Source organism: Pollicipes pollicipes, unplaced genomic scaffold (genome assembly GCF_011947565.3).
Source record: "Pollicipes pollicipes isolate AB1234 unplaced genomic scaffold, Ppol_2.1 Scaffold_6686;HRSCAF=7923_pilon_pilon_pilon, whole genome shotgun sequence".
Lineage (NCBI taxonomy): Eukaryota > Metazoa > Arthropoda > Thecostraca > Pollicipedomorpha > Pollicipedidae > Pollicipes > Pollicipes pollicipes.
Genome location: NW_023596921.1, coordinates 25,109,731 through 25,131,287, shown reverse-complemented (window position 1 = coordinate 25,131,287; position 21,557 = coordinate 25,109,731). Strand labels below are relative to the sequence as shown.

At 51.0% G+C, this 21,557-nt stretch overlaps 1 protein-coding gene across 1 annotated transcript; it reads right to left on the bottom strand.

Annotated features, from left to right (window-relative positions):
- Positions 1 to 13,511: 13,511 nt before the first annotated feature.
- LOC119107841 (BUD13 homolog) lies at positions 13,512 to 21,498 on the bottom strand. Its single transcript, XM_037231397.1, has 9 exons — positions 21,306 to 21,498; positions 20,066 to 20,858; positions 19,578 to 19,720; positions 18,754 to 18,893; positions 18,433 to 18,535; positions 16,568 to 16,590; positions 15,836 to 15,907; positions 15,439 to 15,526; positions 13,512 to 14,557 (listed from the first exon to the last, which is right to left on the bottom strand). Exons 2-9 carry the CDS (start codon positions 20,734 to 20,736, stop codon positions 14,355 to 14,357), a joined length of 1,443 nt encoding a protein of 480 aa, XP_037087292.1. The 5' UTR covers positions 20,737 to 20,858; positions 21,306 to 21,498; the 3' UTR covers positions 13,512 to 14,354.
- Positions 21,499 to 21,557: the final 59 nt, after the last annotated feature.

Here is a 21,557-nt window from a genome sequence, read left to right as displayed (position 1 = left end):
CTTTAATTTGGACTATATCCCTGAACCACAACACTGCCCGCTCACGGATACTTTGGCCAAAAACTTGGATGTTTTCGTACAAAATGATGTGGGTTTGACTATGTCAGATGTAACTAAAATGCGGATAAGCATGAAAAATCATTTTTAGCGATATCAATTAGGCGATAGCGACATTATCGCATTTCACACGTTCACAGATCAATTTCAAACCACCAAATTCAAGGGGTGCTGGATGCAAATGTAATCAGGTGTAGCAGCTCGCCATGGCTTTCCCCAGTGATCATCGCTCCAAAAAAGATCGTTCACATAGGGTGTGCGTAGATTTTCGAGGATCAAATGCTGTAACTATCATTCCAGCACCCAGTATTACTGCCACGGGCAAGATCATGTACTCGCTGGGAAAATAAAAGCTTAGAACATGTTCGGATCTAAACACTGAACATTTTTTGCAAATACCAAAAAAGAAAGAAGGCAAAGAAAAGCAGGCCTTGGCACCGATTCAGGAGTCTTCGAGCATAACGAAATGTTTTTAACAGGATGGTTTCGCCGGAATTCCGTCCGTAGTCCAAAATCTCCTAAATAACGTTTTGGGGGACGTCAGAAAATTTATGGCGTATTCTGCTAAAATTGCAAATTGCAGACCAACTAAAAATCATACTATATCTTCGTCGCCGGGTTGGAATGAAGCCCCAAAAGAATATGATGACGCCGTAGGGTACGCAATAGCTGTTAACGAATATGTTTGCTTATTTTGTGTGCCGAAATATACTGACGCGGAGGCCTCGTGTTAGATAGTACAGTGGGCGCTGTAGCATTTTGTCTGGGTTGTCATCAAATGTTCATTCGAAAGCATTTTTGCACCAAGCGCCGTGTGAACGTACATATTTTTGTCGTCCAAATCTGTATTTCTCCTTATTTTTATTCACCTCATCCACCTAGTGAGTACGTTTTACCACCTGAGCGTAATAGTAAGCTAGATATATTGGCTTCAAATGTGATGATTGAGCTGCACTACCGATCAATGATTTGTTTTGGTCTCAAGGCTGTTGCATATTTTGCATGATTGTGTGAATGCGTTATGCCGGTTTCAAAATAACAGCACATAATCCTCTCCAATTTAACGGATACGTGGCTGTGACAACGTGTCCACTGGAAGTGCAGGGTCACACCGGCACAGAAAGGAATGAGGAGTATTTGGCATTCATTTTTGCTGACTCGATAAGCCAGGAGACATGGTTACAAAATGGTATCCGATTGATCCTGATTTTCATTAGTTTGTTTCGCACCATCTTATTTATGGCCCTATGCAATCTCTTTGTTTTCCCGTTAGAGTGTGCAAGGTAGCTAGACGTACGTATCCTTGAAATACCAAATTCTTTGTTGACAACGTTTAAAGGGGAACCACAAAATTCTGTACTTTGACCGCTGATGATCATTTGTGGTCAGCCATGGCGAGGTATGAAATCCCTCTGAATGATTCTCGCTGCGGTGGCGGCTGTGTTGTCTCGAATGGCTGGGGCTTCCAGCCACTCGCACATATGATCCATAGGTGACACACGTGTATGTTTCTTTTATCTGTAAGTGGGAATGGTCCGCACAAATAAATTATGATCAATTTTAATGGTGCTGAAGGCGGTGGTATGCTCTGCATGGGTCACTTGTACCTTGGTAGATTTTTTGCCACATATTTTACATGTTTGCACGTTCTGAACTATATATTTTAACATAGTTGTCCAGTAAAATGATTTGAGATTTTATCGGCAATCTTTTCAATTCTTAAGTGTCCGCCAAAGAAGCCATCACGAGCGTCTCAAAGTAATTTTTTGAACGCTGGGAAAGAGTACCCGCATGTGGACTTTTAGCTTTGTTTTTGTCCCCCTTTTCGTGTGGCATGACAACCCGTCTTCTGAGCAGTATTTTGCATGCAATTGAGAGAGTTCTTTTATTTCGGAAGTGATCTGTTCCAAACCTTCGCATGCCCACCGAACATTTTTTCAGCTCATGCAATTCAGATTTTTAATAGTCTAGTTTTTTTGTCTTTTCGTTTTCACTGTTATCGCAATCGATAGGAACAGTGGCTGCATTTTACTGCGTCGCTATCGGTACTTTCACCTTTCCAGTTGAGATGCTCATTGTGCTCTAGATCACTTATAATCGGCTTGTCGTGGAGTAGTGATAGCATGTATACGGCTACATTTTTAGGACATGATACGTACTCAATTTTACAGGCAAACTCATCCAGTATGATGGCCCACCTTTGAATGCGTGATCATTTCATCTCGTTTGTAAACAGATTTGTCGGAGTCTTGCGGTCCGTGTACGATGTTAACTGATTTCCAATGACTAGCGGTCTTAGTTTTTGCAAGCTATAAATCATGGCGAATATCTCGCGCTCGATAGTAGCCCATTTTTGCTGAGCACCAGTAAATTGACGTGAAACATGTTGAATTACTTTGTTTTGACCGTCCATTTCCTGTATGATAAGGGTACCAATATCATATTGGGAGGCATCGGTACAGAGCTTACACGGCTGTGCGATATGTGGAAATGCGAGAATGGGGGCTTCAACTGAATATTGTCTCAGTGCATCAAAAGTAACTTGTGCCTCAACTGACCAATGGGATTTTGACTGTTTCTTTGTCTGTGCTGTAAGTTGGCTTGGAATTTTTATAAAATCAGATACATCCTTGTGATGGTATAATGTCACGCCAAGAAAGACGCAATTATCACAGAATGTTTTGGGACCCTGCATGTTTTTTACGACTTTGACCTTTTAAGGGCCAACAGAAATGTTGCCATTTGACACAGTATGTTTTGAACAGTGAAGTTTTTTGCTATAAAATTCATATTCTGCAGTTTTGAGCTTGAGGTTCGTTTTGTGAAGCCTGTCAAACATTTCTTCCAAGCGTTTGAGGTGATCTTCGAATCTATCACTGAATTCGGTGATATCGTCCATGAAAGGCAAATGTCAAATTTTCTGACACACCCAAAACGTTATTCAAGAGATTTTGAAATACAGACGGAGTCAGGTCAAGCCAAAAGTCATCCTGTTAAAGTCAAAGTCAACTGAATCTGTGCCAAATGCTGTTTTCCTTTGCTCTCTCCTCGATTGGTATTTGCTCACACAGAATCCAGCTTTTGGCCCGAGCATGTTCTAAGCCCTGGTTTTCCTGGCGAGTACATAATGTTGCCCGTGGCAGGAATGCTGGATGCTAAAACAATGGTTACAGCCCATACTTTTCAAAAAACCTATGCACACTATGTGAACAAACTTTTTTGGAACGATAATAACTGGTGAAAAACATGGCGAGTCGCTACGTCTGATTGCACTACATCCAGCGTCTCTTTAATTTGGTAGCCTTAAATTCATCTGGCCGGCGGCCGGATGAATGGCGGTGGCCGACGTCGTGCTTCGGGGATGTTGTCCAAATTAAGGGCTTGAAGCTTTTCTATGGGGCTAGTATATTTGGGTGGTCGTCCTTCTTCAATCGCAGACATGTTTGAGCTTTGCTCAAGGTTTTCAAAATTTTTGACTACACCCGGAACTTGACTTTTACGAAAGTTCATGAGTCGACCAGTTTCATTCACCATAGCCCAGGGAATATGTTTGTTTTGGGATGCTGCATCTCGTGATGCTGTATTTTCGACAGATCCATTTAGCCTCGGTCTTCTATCCAAATGGCATCAAAGGACCTTCACCGCACCTTCACCACACGGCTGTCGGCTATCCTGTAACCACGCTGACACCGTCAAGCCAACGGCTAAATGGTCCTTGTTGACGGGCCACACATTCTCTGGAAGGTGAGCCAACAACTATCCGTTTCACCACACTACAAATGTGGTCAGTATGGCTTCAGTGCTCCTCCGAAGTTGAGCTTCCGCCATAACGATTGGTGTCTCTGCGCATCAATATGCGTTCTTTTTGCAAGCATTTTACGCATTATAGCCAATTGGCTAGTAGAAAGACGATGTTTTTAAATCGCATCTTGACTAACTCTTTTTGTCAAAACATATCACCTGCGACATAAAACGCAGTCAGGCTTGTTTAAGCCCTGACACACAGATGACAGCAATAATTGGAACAGTGCTATTGTTTTTACTAGCCTTACACTTTTCGGAACAAAGTTATGAGAAACTGAAAGCTTTTTCTGGAATGGAGCGGCCAATGTGTTTTAAACAAGTGTGTAGCTGCGAATTCTTCTACTTTTGAGGGAATTCAACGATTTAGGATTTCAGAGTTTTAGGTTGCAAGGGTTTTAGGTTTCAGGTGCATCGCTGTCAGCGGCAGATTATGCTGCCATTGACTAATGCACAATTTAACGCGTTTAAATCAAGCTTATTGGGGGCTGGTCAGTTATAATTTTGTTACGCTAATGAAAAACTAGCCCACGTGCAATTTAGATGGCTCACATGACATGACACAGTCATTCAACGGAGATTTATGCGCGCCTCAACCAGCGCAACAAGAATTTTATGAAAAGCTTGCATGTGACGGTCCTTTTAATATCGCATGCATTTTTTTTACACCACTGCCCAAGAAACTCATCCTTACCTTCGTGTTCATAGTGCGTTTTTACGCATCTGATGGAAACACTGCTTTAAGCTTCAAACCCATACAATCATTACTCAATGTGAATTGTTCATCACGAGCTATTTAGCACAATTGAGTATTGTTGAGCATTGTTGATTGTAATTATGTTGTTGGTCACACCAGTTGATGTCGGGATATAGGTCAATTGAAAAATGTGGTACGACGCCAAGTTCAGACCGAAATTTCATGCACCGCCCGTCATTCAAGTAAAAATCTAACTTAATACGCACTCGGGTGGCAATTTATATGACCTCCGAAAGGATTTGAAAGAAATATTTTGGTATATTCGATTCAGATGTACCTTGTGAGGTCACAGACCTATGACAATTCAAAGCCAGACCAAAGCTGTTAGCGAGGGCAATTTTTAGGAAATGATTTAACCTGATGCGACAACGGAGAGTTAGACCAAGTCGTACATCCCTGAGATAGTTGTTGGTAATACAACAATTAAATTAAGAATTACAATGAATCCCATTGATCTAAGATCAGGTATGAGGGTCAGACGAGTTATAAGCCAATCTGCTCTTTTACTCGAGAGCTTGTTGTGTGGGGCAGTTTCTGTGTTCATTTCGGGTTTATTAACTACATGCCGCCTAGCATAATAATTGACGCTTATTCAAATGTCCAAATAAAAGCAAGGTCGTAGGATTTCGGTCATCATGAAATTCTGAAGGTCAACGAAGTTCACTTACCATAAATGATAACCAGTGACATTTTGCTTAGAACAGGTATTTAGGTTCGAGGTGGTTGGATGAGGAGATCTGAAAGCACTTTGGATACCAATCTGAAGTTTGACATTGTTTGACCTTATTCGAACCAACGACCATGACCTAAGGCTCTCAAATTTTGGCTCAAGTGGGTCCACATACGGACCAACCACACTGTAAATTTGGTGTCACCAGCTCCCCTAGCTTCGAGATCTCAGGGGTTAAATTGACCCCCATCCGAGTGAAAGACATTCAACCAGCCATTCGGGCGCGTGTTCGATAGAAAGTGCAAGCGTTTCACGCTCACTTCGCTGCGCTAACTTGGAAACTCGTAACTTTTAAATCATTTATCTTTTGCAGTTAGATTCACGCTTCTAGCTGCTCTAGGTGCCGAAATGTGGCGCAAAATATGAATAATAGTCGGAAATGACCAAATTCATCTTAGTTTACCATAGTTAGTTTAGTTTACCATAGTTAATTTAGTTAACCATAGTTAGTTTTACCATAGTTACCCATGCACGCGTGACACACAGCACATATGACATGACAGTTCATGTCGCGTGATTGTCGGTTCGATTTTCTATCAAGGCATACTTCTCTCCAATGGCTCCGTGCCCTTGGTGCTGAGATGTGCACAACACTTGGAAACCTGTCAAAATTCTGAAGTTCGATCTTTCTGGAGCGTCTGGGTGTGACACGTAAACCATGCGTATGCAGGCGCGGGAACGCACGACTGGCTGTTTAATTCCGTAGCGCAGCAATGCCAGTTCCGTGTGGCTACATGCTCTCAGTGCAAAATGCGGCATAAACGCGAAAACCGACGAAACCAGCAAAGTGCATTTTTACAGCTAGTGTGCATGTGAAACGTGGCACATGCGACAACACATCTTAGACCACGTGATTGCCCGTTCGATTACTTATCGAAGCATGTTATTCTCGTTGCTTTGTGCCGAGATATCGCTAAACGCTCAAGCCCGTTGGAATTTGCAGAACCAATATTTCAGCACGTGTGCAGCATGACACGCGACCGGTGTGACGGTCAACTTGGTATCGCCCACAGGCCCCTTCCACTCACTGTTGACCCATGACACTCACGAATCACTTCCATGCTCTCCGTCCCGAGGTGTGGTGCGAAACGTGAAAATGGCCGTAGGCTTAACGTAAGCTTAAAAATCCATATTGCCAGCGCGTGTGCGCATGACACGTGGTATGTGGGACGGCACCATTTGGCAGGGCACGCTTTTACATCTGATGCCTTATCGAAGCGTGCTACTCTCGGGTCGCTTGGAGCCGTGGGTGCCGGTACATGGCACAAACATGTGCACCCGTCGAAAATAACAAGCCTATTGCTAAACACGTGGGCGTCATGACACGTGACACGTGTGACCATTCAGTGTCATCTTGCCCGTTTCATGCATAATCAAAGCGTGCCATTCCCGAGTGGGTCCGCGTCCTGGATGCCGAGATGTGACGCAAAACGCGTAAACCCGTGGAAGAGGGCAAACTCGATTTAAAAGCACGTGCCACGGGACACGTGCGACCGTACCACTTCACATGACACATGTTTTTGTGCTACTCCCGGGTCGCTCCGACCCGCCGTCTTCGAGATATTGGAGCGAAATGACATAATCCAGGGCAGTAATGGGTATAATCGGTCGGAGGCAGTTAAATGCAGCATTGCGCGTGCCACGTGTCAAGCTGCCGGGAGATGGGTCAGCACCGTGCTGTTGCGACGTGGCATAGCCCTCACGCAACCATTACCCTAGGCTTATTAGGGAACGTAATATTGCAAAAGGTGACCAAAGAGGGTGGTAAAGAGACAGACTGAATTGGCCGACACGCTGGTGTAGTTCTTAACACTGAATTGTTAATAACTTTGACGGAAGAGGCTTGTATTCGGCGGTGATATTTAAAACTGTGTTGCTTGCTACTTGCCTTGCAATTTGCAGCGTAACCGTGGGTTGAAAAGCTCGGAGTGCGCACTGAAATTATGGCTACGGCAATTTTAAATGCTTAGAAACCAAATTAATGCCTGTACTCCCACTGGGTGCCGAGATGTGACCTAAAACGCAAAAACTTGTCAAAAGCGGTTTATTTCATCTTTCCCAGACATGTGCACGTGGCAGGTGCGTTGTGGCACCCTAAACTTACGCCATCCGATGGCCCATGCGATTGTCTATCTAGTTGTGCAACTTTCCTGTCGTTGCGACCCTTTGTTATCAAGATATAGCTCCAGGAGTGCACGTGTGTCGGGCCGTCGGCTGGTAGTCGTCAAATTGGCCTCGCCCATGGAGGATTTTGCGACTTGGGGATTATGCGATGTAATGTGATCATGTGACGCCTGCAATACGATGGTAGATGATATCTCAATACCAGACTGTGGCGTCTATTTTAGTCTATGCTCCATGATCTGCTTACAAATCACAAGTTATGCTGGGTGCCAAACAAAACGTAACAGAGGTGGAGTCAGGTGACATGAATAGGGAGGTCACATGCATTTTATTCTCTTAAGTGATCCGGGATCATCGCATATAACTTTGCTCTTGGCTGATACCATATCAATTGCATGCATTTCATTATTGTAGACCCTCGATGTCCTCTACTAGTGGGACTGCCTTGTTTTCGAAAGTCGATTGGCATAGCTCATGAGGACGGCGAAGTGCCCAAAGTCCTCCTCTTATTGCTCCTGGATCCGCCACTGGCAGCTGCCGCACATCACCTAATGCAATCAGTCTCGATACGACAGATCTTTTTATTGATAGTCGAGAAGGTCGTGTGCTAGCTCACTTCAGTCAAATATCGGGTGACTCCAGTCAAATAATCGTGGACGGAATAGTAGCCATGGTTTGGCTGGTTATACGACCTCACTTGCCCCCCCCCCCCCCCCCCCGAAAACCTTTCCTAGAGTCACCTCAGAATGATGCTGACTTTGGTAAGATATGTCAAAAAGATTCTTAGAAAAAGGCTTCTAAGACCGTTCTGGAAACAGTTGCACTGTTTGAAGCACAAAGCAAAAAAAAAAACGGACTTATTCAGCACGGGTCCGGGTAGCAGATTTAATACCGCACGCCCGGGTGGAGTCAATTTGAACCGCTCAGATCTCAAAAAGTAATAAAGCTAGCAACACCAAATTTACAGTGTGGATCGACCTCTATGTGAACTCACTCGAGTCAAAACCTGAGGTTCCTGGGCCATGAATTTTGAGCCATATCCGATCAAACAGCGTTAAACTCCGAATCGGTATCCAAAATGCTCCTAGACTTTCTCCTACAACCGCCTGGAACCTAGACACCTGTTATAAGCAAAGGGTTACTAGTGTTCACTTAAGGTCAGTGACAGTGTCTGATCTTAAGAACATCACGGTGAACAAATATCTTCGAGATAATTTTGACTTAGAATTTAAATAATCGTCGATGATTACACCAGGCGGTGCGTTACGGAACACAAAACGTTTATCTGGATCATTTTAGGCTATTGATCTACTCTGACCTTTAATAAGTCCGTGAATGACGTATGTTGCGGCACCTGTCATCAATAAATTCAAAATGAGTATCAGAAACTATCCCAAAGCACAAGCCCTCCAGTAAAAATATCATGTCATTTTGGACCCTGGTGTGACTCTCAAACTTTACTCAATTTCATGAAAGTCTTTTCATAATCCTGGGTTAGTTGTCTCATTGCCTCAGAAACTACTTCAGATTTGTATGGTTTTGTCTAACACACCGCTGTTGCATAAGGTTAAACTTTTCCCTAGAAATTGCCTTCTCTGACAGTCACGGCCTGCCTTTGACCTCCCACAGGCCAGCGACCTTACAAGCTACATCTTAATCAAACGATCCGCTATTTGATTGCCCGCAGCTATGCAAAGTTTGACGCTGGCACGTCGAGCGGTTCTGAAATTTGACTGGAAAAACCTTCCGGGGTCAAATTGACTACCATTCTACCCAAGCGCGTGCTAAATGACTGCATAAAGGTGGGGCCAATCCCACTACTTACCGCACTCAATTATTACTATATTACTATATTAATTACTATAAGGGAACTCAATGAGGTGCATGAAACATGTATATGTAATACCAGGCTCGCTCTCCTCACAACCGGCCATTAAATCCGACAAAGATTGAAAAAGACATTTCATGCAAATTCAGTATGACGGCGAGTCTAATACCAGCATAACAATAAATAATAAATGCGTGTCAAGTCCTCCGCAGAGGGGCAATATCCCAGCACTTAAAGCGAAGAGGGTGTACGGATTTCTACCTGTACGGATTTCTAGGTATACGGATAACATGACGTTTTTTCTACAGCACATTGCAGTGAACTACCGCGGCTTGGTGTTGGCGAGTTCTCCCCGTATATTGTCATCACGTGACTGTGGGACATCCACAATCATGAAAATTTGTCCAGTCTCAACCCTCCGCTGACAGGAGCTAAATAATCAGTCGTTGCAAACAATGGTGCGCCGAAGCAATCTCTCACCAAATATTGTACTCAAACAACTAGCGGCCAACGACGCGTTGTACTGACCTCAGATGCGTGCAATATTCACTATCGCACGGATAGGCTCTTCGCACGATATCTACGGATTCATGCAGATACAGATACACATGCAAATATGCGTACAGATACTCGTACAGATATGCTATATGATGCCTTCATTCATGATCCCATCGAATCAACTCGTTAGGAAGCCGAGTTAAGATAACATGCCACGCCACAGCTCAGTGCTAGTCCACAAAGATCCCGGTAGTGCGGCCAGGTTTCGGATGTACGCCATCGGCCGTTGGCTTCTCCCGCGGAGCTGGCTGTGTCACTCACCTGCCGATGGAGCTGGGGCTGAAGCTGCCGATGGGTCATCGGCGGTCTCCCGCTCGTCTGCGCCCTACTGACCTGCCGATGGAGTTGGGGCTGGGACTGCCAACGGGTCGGCAGCGGTCTGCCGCCCGTCTGCGCCCTACTGACCTGCCGATGGGACTGGGCCGCAGCGCCGCCGGACGCCTGGTGTCGGAGCCGATGGTGTAGACGCCAGGCCGGTGGAGCGGACACGCGACCCTCGGCTGCTGCTCGCCCAGACGCAGCCGGCGGGTGCGCCTGAAAATCACATCACCGGGCAGGCATTTCACCTGCAGGATCGCGGAGGACCGGGCTGTGGCTCGCACGCCGCGGGTGGGCCCCCGAGGGGCCATGGGGCCTGCGGGTCGGGGGCAGCGGACGGGGGCTGCCGGCGCGCCGGCCGGCAGCGCGCGACTGGGCCGCCGGAGCGCGACCGCTCTGGCGGGCGACACCGCAGCTGCAGCGAAAGCCGCACGTGCCGACGCAGACGACAGCCCTCGACGCTCGTCCCATGGTGCTCGGCGATGAATGGCCGACTTTCGAACCGCCGTTGAAAGCGAAAGCGCGAACGGTATCGGGTAGGTATGTACTTGTGCGGCGTGCGATTACTGGCTTGTGGCGGTTACGGAGCGCACAAGCTTGACCTAACCCGTCATGGTGTCTCCATATGTCATCTCCCTCGTTGCGCGCGGCTGCACTTGACATGAAACTGAAGCACAGAATCTGCCACACATGAATATGATGGCTCCAGGAACATGTCACGCCCGCGTACTGACCTTCGTCTGATGCGTCGGTAGCCTTCCTCGTCACCAAACGTCCAGCGACGGGGCACCTGCACCACCCACTTAAACGACGCCGGCATGCTGGCCGGCGTCCGAGCAGAAACACCGGCCGGTCAGCGGCACGGACCTGCCCTGACCTCCCCTGCCCGCGGCGGGGACCCGAGGCCCGCCGCCCCCAGCCTGTCGCAACGGCCGAGGTCAAGAGCAGCCTCCCGGCCGCGATTGTGACACGGCCCGTGCAGGACACTGCAGCCATGGTGGGACACCAGCACCACGGGGCGCGAACTGGCTGGCGGTGAAGCGGGCGGGCTGAAGCCGACGAGTCGCCAGCTGGACTTGAGCTCACGAACAAGACGCGGTGGCCAGCGCCAATGGGCGCTGGGCGGCCAGCGGCGGCCGCGGCACCTCGGTGTCACCCCGCGGCGGCGGCGGCGGCCGCGTGACGACCGTCACGCCGCGTGACGGAGCCGTCCATGACCCGTCACGCGGCACGCCGGGCCGGCCGGTGCCCGTGGCAGCGGCGGTGACCTCCGTCCGCCGTGACTGGCTCGGTCTCCCCGACTCACGGATCGGCCGTGCACTGGTGCGCCAGCCGACTCTGCCAGCAGAGCCGCCACTGGAGCTGCAGTCCATGCAGGCGGCCGCGCACTGGCGGTGAGTGCGTACCTCTCGATGGTCGCTGCCAGTACATTAGCACATGCAGTTTCGCTTCTCGCGTCTTGTGTGCAGCCGCTGTCGTCTCTTTGGACGCTCGCGGTCGCGCATTTTTAAAGGCTTTTGTGCGGCAAGAACGTCAGTTGCGTCCCATTATTGATGAGTGTGATTGAAATTAGTGACAGGACTATTGCAGCTGAATGGTCTGTAAGTCGCTGCGGAGCTTGATAGCGTAGACGCTTGCCCTGACTGTTTTGTGTTTTTTTTACGTTCTTCTGAAACACTGCATTCTTTTGAGATAATGTGCAGCGCAATAGATAGAGAGAGAGAGAGAGAACGAGAGAGAGAGAGAGAAGAAGAAGGAGAAAAGAGAGAAGAGAGAGAGAGAGAGAGGAGAGAGAGAGAGAGAGAGAGAGAGAAAGAGAAGAGAGAGAGAGAGAGAGAAGAGAAGGAGAGAGAGGAGAGGGAGATATATATATATAATATATATGTATGATAAGTGTAAATATATATATATATAGTATATATTATATATATATTATATATATATATATATATATATATATATATATATATATATATATATAAGTTTGATGCTTTGACTTTTTTCTTCCAACTAACAGAGGCAAGCGACCTCCGGTATTTAGAAGAGCGCCCACGAGCTGTGATCCGAAGAGCACGTGCTACCTTGAGTTGGCAACGCTGGGGTCTGCGCCGCTATAGTTTTACTAACATGTGCTGTTGTTTCGCGCCATACCCCCAATAAGGGAAAATTTGTATATATTTTAATCAGCATCTGAGTACATATGCGCGCCACGTACACAGCAAGTCCAAGACGATAGGTCTTACGAGTCAGTGCTGACAGACCATAAGATGTATCTTGGCAACTGCCCGTAGATGCATATCCACAGGCAGTGCAAAACGAATGGGACTGACTACCTTCCATTCGTCAAAATCTGTTGACGGTCTGTTGAGGAACCACCAAGCGTGTTAAACACATCGTCGTTGTTTCGCCTCTGCGCGTGTTCGTGATGCGTTGGCATCGTGATGCATAAGCTTAGAAAGAAACAAAATGCCTTTAAATCGCTTCACAAGTCGCTTTCCTACTCCAGAGGAAAGGGACAGAGTCTTCGCGTTCGCTTAATGCTCCGCACGACCTGTGGCCAGTGAAAGTCAGCGATGATGCCTTCAAGCCGTTCATGTACACCCAGGCGGCAGTTCGTTACGCCACTAGATTTTGCATCGACTGACGCGATTCTAGCGTACAAGTGACTTTTTGAGACCTGTACTCGCCTGGCAGGCAAGCCAGACGTGCAGAGTGATACCGGATGCCTGAGACGGGTGATATCGAATAGCGGACATGTAGTAACTGCAGCCATGGCTCGTAGTTCTATGTAGCCAATGTTTTAAACAGCCTTAACACAATAGTGAAAACTGCGATGCGTCCATGTGACGGATGGGAGCTGGTTCCGGTACAAAGGCACAGAGCCGTTTGATGAGTTTATCATGCAGCTGTAACAAGGCGAAATGGTTGGAGCCATCAAATGCGAAGACACCAGCATTTTGCCATTGCCATACCGAGAGGACGTGACCTGGCCGTGAAGTAAGGAAACGAGGCTCCCGATGTAGAAAGGAACGAGCCCCAGCTGGAAGCGCAACAAGTGTTCCGCTGTCATGAGACGGGATCATGCGCTCCAGATCGACTGATCGGTGAGACCGCACCATGTTGAGACCCCCTCGGCCTGTCCCAAGGAAAGGACGAAAGCTGCGCCGAGGATAGAACAGGACGGGACTCTCGAGGGATTGCAACCAAATATTGAATGGACATGGCAAAGCTCTGGAGAGAAAAGAACCCGCCAGGAGGTGTCCACAGCACTAAAGGGCAAAGAGCAGAATAATAAGGCACTACTAAGCTTAAGAAAAGTGATTAAAACAAAATAGCTCTTTCCTATGTATTTATGTAAATGCCACGTGAGCCAAAACGATTCCCAACGCATCTGCCTAAAACACGATTCAAAAATCATCACGCTATCAAAATATCCTTGGTGAAGTAAAAATTGCGCCTTAGATGCACAGTCCTCGCCTCGCACATACCTAAGTTAATAATATCTAAAAGCTGCAATATCGACGAGAAAGAATGGCACGTCACTGCCAACGTAGCAGTGCCACTCGACTACGAGTGCCATGCGGAAAAGATGTAAACAGCGACCACTCCTACAACGCATGTGAACGGTCTGTTTACGCACCGGGGGCGTATGGCAGTTTCAGAGGTTCATCTGCGCCTTCTCACCACGACAAATGCTGCGGAGTCCCGCCATGACCACGGCTTCCTCACGCCAACGCACTGGCATGAGAGGTGCTTCCTAGCTTCCTGAGAAGCACGCAGAGAAAGCTGCGCCTCACAGAAAACACAGCTTCCTATTCACGGCCGGTACCATTTCACAGCGTCTTTGTCCCACTACCCAGCCGCCGATGAGTAGCGGCCTCACTCAGTACGTGCTGGAGCGGACTGCTGGGCTGCGGCGGGCACGCTGCAGCAGGCAGGCGTCCGTCCAGGCGACCGGTTCGTCCCACGGGTCCACGCCGGATGCGTCCACCTCAGCCGGCGCGCCGCGCCACCGGCCGGCCATCGCCAGCCAGGTCACAGGTCGCCGTCACCGGCCGGTCTGGTGGGCTCACTCCCGTCCCAGGTCGGGCGAGCGAGCTCGCCCCCGTCCCAGGTCGGCGCCACCGACCGGGCCGGCGGGCTCGCTCCCGTCACAGGTCGGGCGAGCGAGCTCGCTTCCGTCACAGGTCGGCGTCACCAGCGGGGTCAGCGGGCTCGCTCCGGTCCGACCGCAGCTTGTTCACCCGCCGCAGTGTGCTGAGCACCTTATCGCGGTAGTAGGACTCCTTGTACAAAGGCAGGGACGTCGGAGCGGCAGCGAAGCGTTGAGGCCGCGGCCCCCTCGACCGTGGTCTGACCCGGTGGGCACGGCTTGCACGCCGCCCTGAGGGCAGGCGCAGGGTCACTGTCCCGTGGCGATAAGAACACAGGCGCCAAGAGGCAGGGCGTGTGTTGGTGGCGAGAGTGGAAGTGAACAGGCCGCCGCCATGGTTAGGCCCGCCGAGCGTGTGCTGGTGGCGAGAGTGGAAGTGAACAGGCCGCCATCATGGTTAGGCCCGCCGAGCGTGTGCTGGTGGCGAGAGTGGAAGTGAACAGGCCACCACCATGGCTAGGCCCGCCGCTTTCGCTCAATAATTGGCAAAGTGATGCTTGATCAGAGTGGAGCGTCAGTTTTTGTGAATTATTTTGGGGATGACTGAGCCAAGGGCTCGGCGATTTAACTTCGTAGATATTCATGTTTCTTGTCGGATAAGCCCACCTTATTTTCACGAAGAGCAATCCTTTTTTCAATTTTCACATTTATTACATATTCCAGCAAACAACGCCCAAAGAATATAGACCTCGTGTGGGCGGATGCAAAGTCACATGGAAAGGGTTTAAGGGGCGCGGTCACGATCCTTACACAAAACAAAACAAATTGGCACCGATGTGGTGTTATGCAGCATTAGATGCTTTGGCGTCATCGATTCTTTGCAAATCCCCCGCTCCGAGGTCAGGAAAGCGAGACATTGTGCACGAGTAAGACAGACGTGGAGTGTGAAACGGCACAGTAGTGACAGACGTGTGTCAACAGCTCAGGATACTGCAAGGGGCGCGGAAGAGCTACCCAGTGAAGAGCTATCCAGTGAATCCACAAAGGTCAAAGAGACGCAATATGCCACATTGGCACCGTCTGCAAGAGCGCCACATGTAAACCCCACCGTGTTTAAATGGCAGAGGTCGTCGACCGTCGTGACAGTTCGGCGGCGGCACGCGGTCACTTACTGTGCGAACTCCTCCTGGTATGTTCCGATTGGACAGTGTACGCAGGACTGAGCGCCTCCTTGGCCGTACATCCCGGGGGGACATGCCACTGTAACGGACGCGGGCCGGGCTGAGCTGACTGCCGCCGCGGTCCCAGCGATGTATCGGCCAGGCCAGCGCCCCAAGTAGCGCAGAGCAGCATCACACCACGGCAGTGATGAGACCGCAGCTTATCCGGCTCGCACTCACAGCGGTTATCATTAATCATCGCACAACGGCAGGGCCTGACTAAGGTGGGTGCCACTCGAAGCTGATCTTATTGTATCCGTCGATTGGAACCCGCGCTGGCTGCCCGTGACGCTCTGATGCTTCATTGCGATCGCATGTAACGAAGGTTTTGTTGGAGTGAACCACTCACCGCATACATCTGCAAAGCCTTTCCGTATTTCGAAGCCGGGCAGACAATCAGCTGTCTTCGTGGTAACATAAGCTGCGACACACATAGCTCACTTAATACCACATGATGGATGACATTAGAACATGAACAGTACTATCAACAACTAGCAGGTATGCACCAAAAATCATTGAACTTGGTACGTACGCTTGCTGCTCATACTACAAGCTGGGAGTTGATGCTTCAATGCATCGGAACATAGGTATGCTATCGTAATACCAATTCAGTGGTATGTAGTCAAATCAGTTATATCACGGGTCCATCGAAAATTGAGATGAGGTGGGTCACGCTTCAACTGCAGATTACTGGCTTCATTTTACCTCTTTTCAACAAAAGGCATCGGGCTGGACGCAAGCGTGCATATTTCAATGCCAGTGATCGCATGAACGACGCCATAACATAGGCACTGCGCGACAAGCTCATGCTCGGATTCCCTAGCACTAGCGAACACCCCTTATCGCATACTGAACAGCGATCAGCCATTTTGACCCAGCCACTAAAAGAAGCAAGCGAAATACACGAAATAGGAGCAAACATTCCAATGGTGTCCCGCCCCAGACACTATATGAGTGCCCCGTGCAACAGCAACGCCCATCCGAGCAGGCCGTCGCGGCCCCCTCCGCTTCCCCCCGCCAGTGGGGCCCTCTGCCGGAGGCGCGAGGCCGACGCCAGTCGCTGGGCCGCCGCCTTACTCACGTGCACAGACGGGGAACTCGTCCCTGGGAGACCAGGCGTGGCCGAAGCCGCACATGAAAATGGCGGAGGCGGGTTGTGTAAAGAAGCGGCGGCCGGTCCAGCAGGAGGGCTGGCACAGCCGGCCGCCGAACCAGTCCAGGCAGCTGACGTCACCGCCGGGCAGCGCCGGCGCGCCGCAGTCGCCGCCTGCGTCCGCACACAGCGCCGCATGCAGACAGAGCCGCAGAGAGCCGCACACAGAAGCGACGCCGCGGCCGGCGGCGGCCGCCCCGGCCCACACACAAGCGCAAGCTGCAAGCGGCGGCGGAAGCGACGCCACGCGATCGGGACGGGCGAGCGAGCGAGCGATTTGTGGCTTGCGGACGTCTAAGCCTGTGAGCCGCTTTGATAAATTTCGCCAAGGGTGGTACATTACGTGGACTGAAATGTGCTATTTTAAGTTGGATCTGGGAGCCGTTTCCTTGAATTGTTGTCTGTGTTTGTGCTATGTGGAAGCTATGTGAATTTGTGCGACAGGGAGCTTTTTTGCTCAAAACGGCATTGCAGGAGCATGGGATATAAAGAACTGAGAAGTCTGTTACATTCTTCCCGTCATTACGACATGGCGCTGATTGTGTGAAGTGATGCTGAAACAGTTGAAATGAAAGGCGTATGGCTGTTCATCCTTCACTGCCGCTCCACTTGAAGTCCAGCGGCTTTTTGACATTACCAAAACGGTGAGGGCGCCTTTTCCGTCGCTTTAAAGGCGTTGCTTGCCTTGGGCCACCACAAAACAAGTCTAGTAAAAGTTCCAAGCAACATTGAGATGGACACTAGCTACACATTTAACAAACGCAGGGTTTCCAAACTACAGGTGACCGCTCTGACTACACACGCACCAATGGCTCCATAACCAGCACAAACATCAGAGCAGAGCACGTGACACCCTCGCCAACACAGGGCCTATCGAAGTCGAGCTACGGCACGGAGCGCGAACGAAGCGCTGCCCGAGCTGGGGGCCGCCCCGCCACCGGTGCTGCAACGACACAGGTCACGTGAGAGGCCAGCTGTCCCTGCAGGCCTGCCCGGCATGCTGCAGCCTCCAGTCGACCCACCATCCCAGCTCCGCACCTCGCCAAGCCAGTCATTACCACGCCATCTGGTGCAGGGATAGTGAGGCAAGCGACCATAGGCTGGGGTGTAGTGTCGCAAGGGTATTGGGCAGGTGAAATCAGCCGGTGACTTAATGACCTCACAGGCTGCATCCATATGTTTTGCTTCCACTTTAGATCACAGATGATTTTCATATGATTACGGTTATGATTCGGATCACATGTGATATGGAGATCACATATGATTTTCGCCCTAAATAACGGAAAGACGGAAACTCGAAGGAGATCAGCAGCGAACTGAGAAAACATAACGCCCAAAATGATTGCGAAACAACACCCCTGATTACCGCAGTAGCTGAAAATCAAGCATGTCTGCTAGGGTGAGTGCTGAGGTAGCATGGAAGGCAGGCAGCTAACAGAAGTGGCGCTAGTGTACAGGCGAGACAGCAGGCGGTGACGCCCCATTATGACTGCCACTACTTTGTTCAAACTGCTACATGTCGAAGCAAATGTGTTACTAAGTCTAAGAAACCGCAAATAACTGCGTATGAGCAGAAAATAAACCTTAGCCTTGCATCCGCCTATCTACCACTCTAAGCCTACAAATATATCAGAGAAGGCAATGGCAACAAGACGTGGACTTCAGTGGTTCCGCACCAAATTCATTAATCCCGTGAGATTTGGCCGGCAGTCAAGCTCATTCGTCCCGATCTGAGCGACCCCGACGGTAACTGATGACCGCCAGTCTGGCTGGCTTTGGGGCATGCCACTTACGGGTGACGTTGATAGTGAAGGAGCAGTTGGCTCTGTTGCGCGCCTTATCCAGGGCGATGTAGAAGGCGCGGTGCTTCCCCTCCGGCAAACGGGAGTTGGGCCGCTGCTCGCAACGTCACGGGTCAACACACGTCCCACCCCTCACCCCCAGTAAGGGGCAGGACCGGGGCGTCTCGGCTCAAGCATGAAGGTTCTCAAGCCCCCGGCTTGGAAAAACCAGACCATACTGGTGAGTAAAACGATCTCTGAGTGCTGCTTAAAATCGATCTACTTTTAGTGGATAGCAGTGGGCTCATGTTTCGTTGGCAAACACTGACTTACGATGGACTGCCAAGTATTGACGACACCGACATTATCGGAGAAGAGCGGCTCCTCCCAGTTGACTCTGGTGTCCATCTGTCCCTCCTTGAGGAGGATGTCGAAGGACTCGGGGCAGCGGCGCACCCGCGGCGGCTCCAGGTCTGCGCACACACGGGTGGTCACCGGTCAGACGCTGAGAGCACGGCACGTGACCCCGGTGACGCCGCCGCTCAGCGAGTACTGCTGCATTTTCGAACATAGCGAATGAACGGCGTCTTCTTCTTTTTTGTTTTTTGCCCTTACGGTACTATTTGAAGCTTTAGATCCAGAGCATCGCCAATGCCACCGATTGAGTCTCTAGCTTTGGAATGTCAGCAGCATATGTCATGCTATGCTATGCAGCACATGTCATGCTGCGGGAGACAAACAATCGCATCGCACACACTTTACATGGGTGGTATCAGGCTCAGCGCACCGGTTATCGGAGTTTGTTCCTTGTATCAATAACCAGCCGGCCAGGCAGTGCATTCGAGTTCAACAGACACTTAGGCGTTAAGTTTTTAGCCAATCAGAATCACAAAATGACAGTCCGATGATCAGAGGGTCAGATGTCAGGTGACTGCTATGTATATGGTCGCACCACTAGACTGCTCTCCCTGAGAGAAAAATCAATCATTCAGACCCTGGGCCTGTAAACATGTGGTACTCCATACTATCGCTTGAGCCAAAGGAACAGCGATCGTGTTGTTTTTTCTACCATTGCACTTTTCGCTTGACTGCCATCGCTATTCCCCTCACCCCTCCCCCCCCCCTGATGTAAGTTGTTAGAGGCCCAGGAACCTCACCGACTATATCCACATTAAAGGAGCACTTGGCAGGCGAGTCAGTGAGCAGCGAGTGCGTCACGAATGTGATCCGGTGCCTGCCAGACGGCAGCTCGGCCTGCAGACTGCCGTCATCGCTGCGCACCGGCTCCCCGTTCACGTACCTGAGGTCACCACCGGCCATGGGTCAGCCCCGAGCCATACCGGCTCCTTGCTGTGCACTCGAGGTCAGCTCACATCATGGAGTAATATATCGTGTCGTCCACAGTCAGGTCAGGTCGCACCACATACGGCACGCGCGACGTCTTTTTACTCGTTTGAGTCATAGATATCACCTTGCTGCGTCACATAATGCATAGCTTGTATGCACCTGTCCCTTCTCGTGAATGAATCACGCACAGAGCGGAAATATCCGAGACAGCGGTACTCGTACGTCGTTGACAGGATCACTCCAGCTGCGTTACATTCGGACGGAGCGCCGCAGACGGTCCTGCTCCGCCGTGACTCACAGGCGCGTCTGCAGGCTGTTGCGAGGCCGCGGGAAGCGGACGCGGCTTGAGTTGCGGCTCGGCTTCAGCTCCACACGCTGATCTTCCGGGCAGGTGATGAGCGGCTCTCCGGGCGACACGCTCAACTGGGGACGGCGCTGCGGCTGCGGCCGCGTCTGGGGACGTGACTGGGGCCGCGACTGGGGCCGGGGCCGGGGCCGGGGCCGGGTCTTGGTCGTGGGTCGGGGCTGGGGCTGAGACTCGGGCTGTGTCTCACGCTGCTCGGGCCGAGGCTGGGGCCGTGGTGCGGGCCGGGATTGAGGCTGGGGTTGGGGTTGGGGCTGAGGCCGTGTCTCTGGCTGCTCTGCCCGGGGCCTGGGCCGTGGTGCGGGCCGGGGCTGAGCCTGGGGTTGGGGCTGGAGCTGAGGCCGTGTCTCTGGATGCTCTGCCCGGGGCCTGGGCCGTGGTGCGGGCCGGGGCTGAGGCTGAGGTTGGGGGTGGGGCTGGGGCCGTGGTACGGGCCGGGGCTGGGGCTGAGGCTGGGGCTGCGGCTGCGGCCGCGGTCGCGGTGCAGGCCGGGGCGGCTGTCGACGCCGTGGCGGCGCTGTGGTCGTGACTGGTGGCGGATGGGTTCGTCGCTCGCTAGTCGTTGGGGGTCTGGCCGTGGTGCCGACCCGCCGCGTGCCCGGCATCTCCCGGGCGGCGGTGGTGGAGTCGTCGCGGGTGACGGCGACAGTGGCCGCTGACACCCGCGACGTAGGCGGCCGCGACCGGGCGGTGTTCTCTGTCAGCACGCTCCGTGCAGTTGTGGCGTCTGGGGGCAAAAGGAGCCAACTGCTTGTAAAAGGCTCTAACACCATGCCAGCCACCAACAGCCAGCCTGTTATTGCCATCGGCATTTATTTATATTCTAGTTTTGCTTCCTTTTGTCGTCACTGGGGCTGTGAGATGACACTTTGAACGGTGAGCTGAATATCGTCGCTTTCCACTTTTCCCAAAACAGTAACATAATGTACGAAATACAAGTATGTGCTTGGAGTCGTTAGATCTGTATGGCTCATCTATCTCCTGACAAGATGTAGTATGTGTATGTAATGCGAACCAATACCTGGAAACACATCGGAAATATGTCAAATTATGCTGATACAGTGGGCATGCTCTCTTCCACGTGACACCGTGAGTGTGATCTGGTCCCGTCTGCCTGCGGTCCTCCCCCACCCCTTCATTTCCAGCGCTCCCGTCCCGCTTCAGCTTGACCCACCCTGCTTCTGGCGGCGGCGCTGGCCTCCTCGGCGTCGCTTCTTGCCGCCGGGGACGCAGCGCGGCTCGTGACGCCCCTCGAACGTCCAGCTGAGGTCGGCCTGGCAGGTGAGGCGACGCCGGCCACGCACGCGGAAGCCCGGCTCGCAGACGATGTAGCAGCGCCTGCCGGGCCGCGTGTCGCCGCGTAGGCAGCGTCGCGGCCGCAGGGTGGCGTGCGGCGGCGGCGCGATGGCCGAGCACGCGGCCGGTG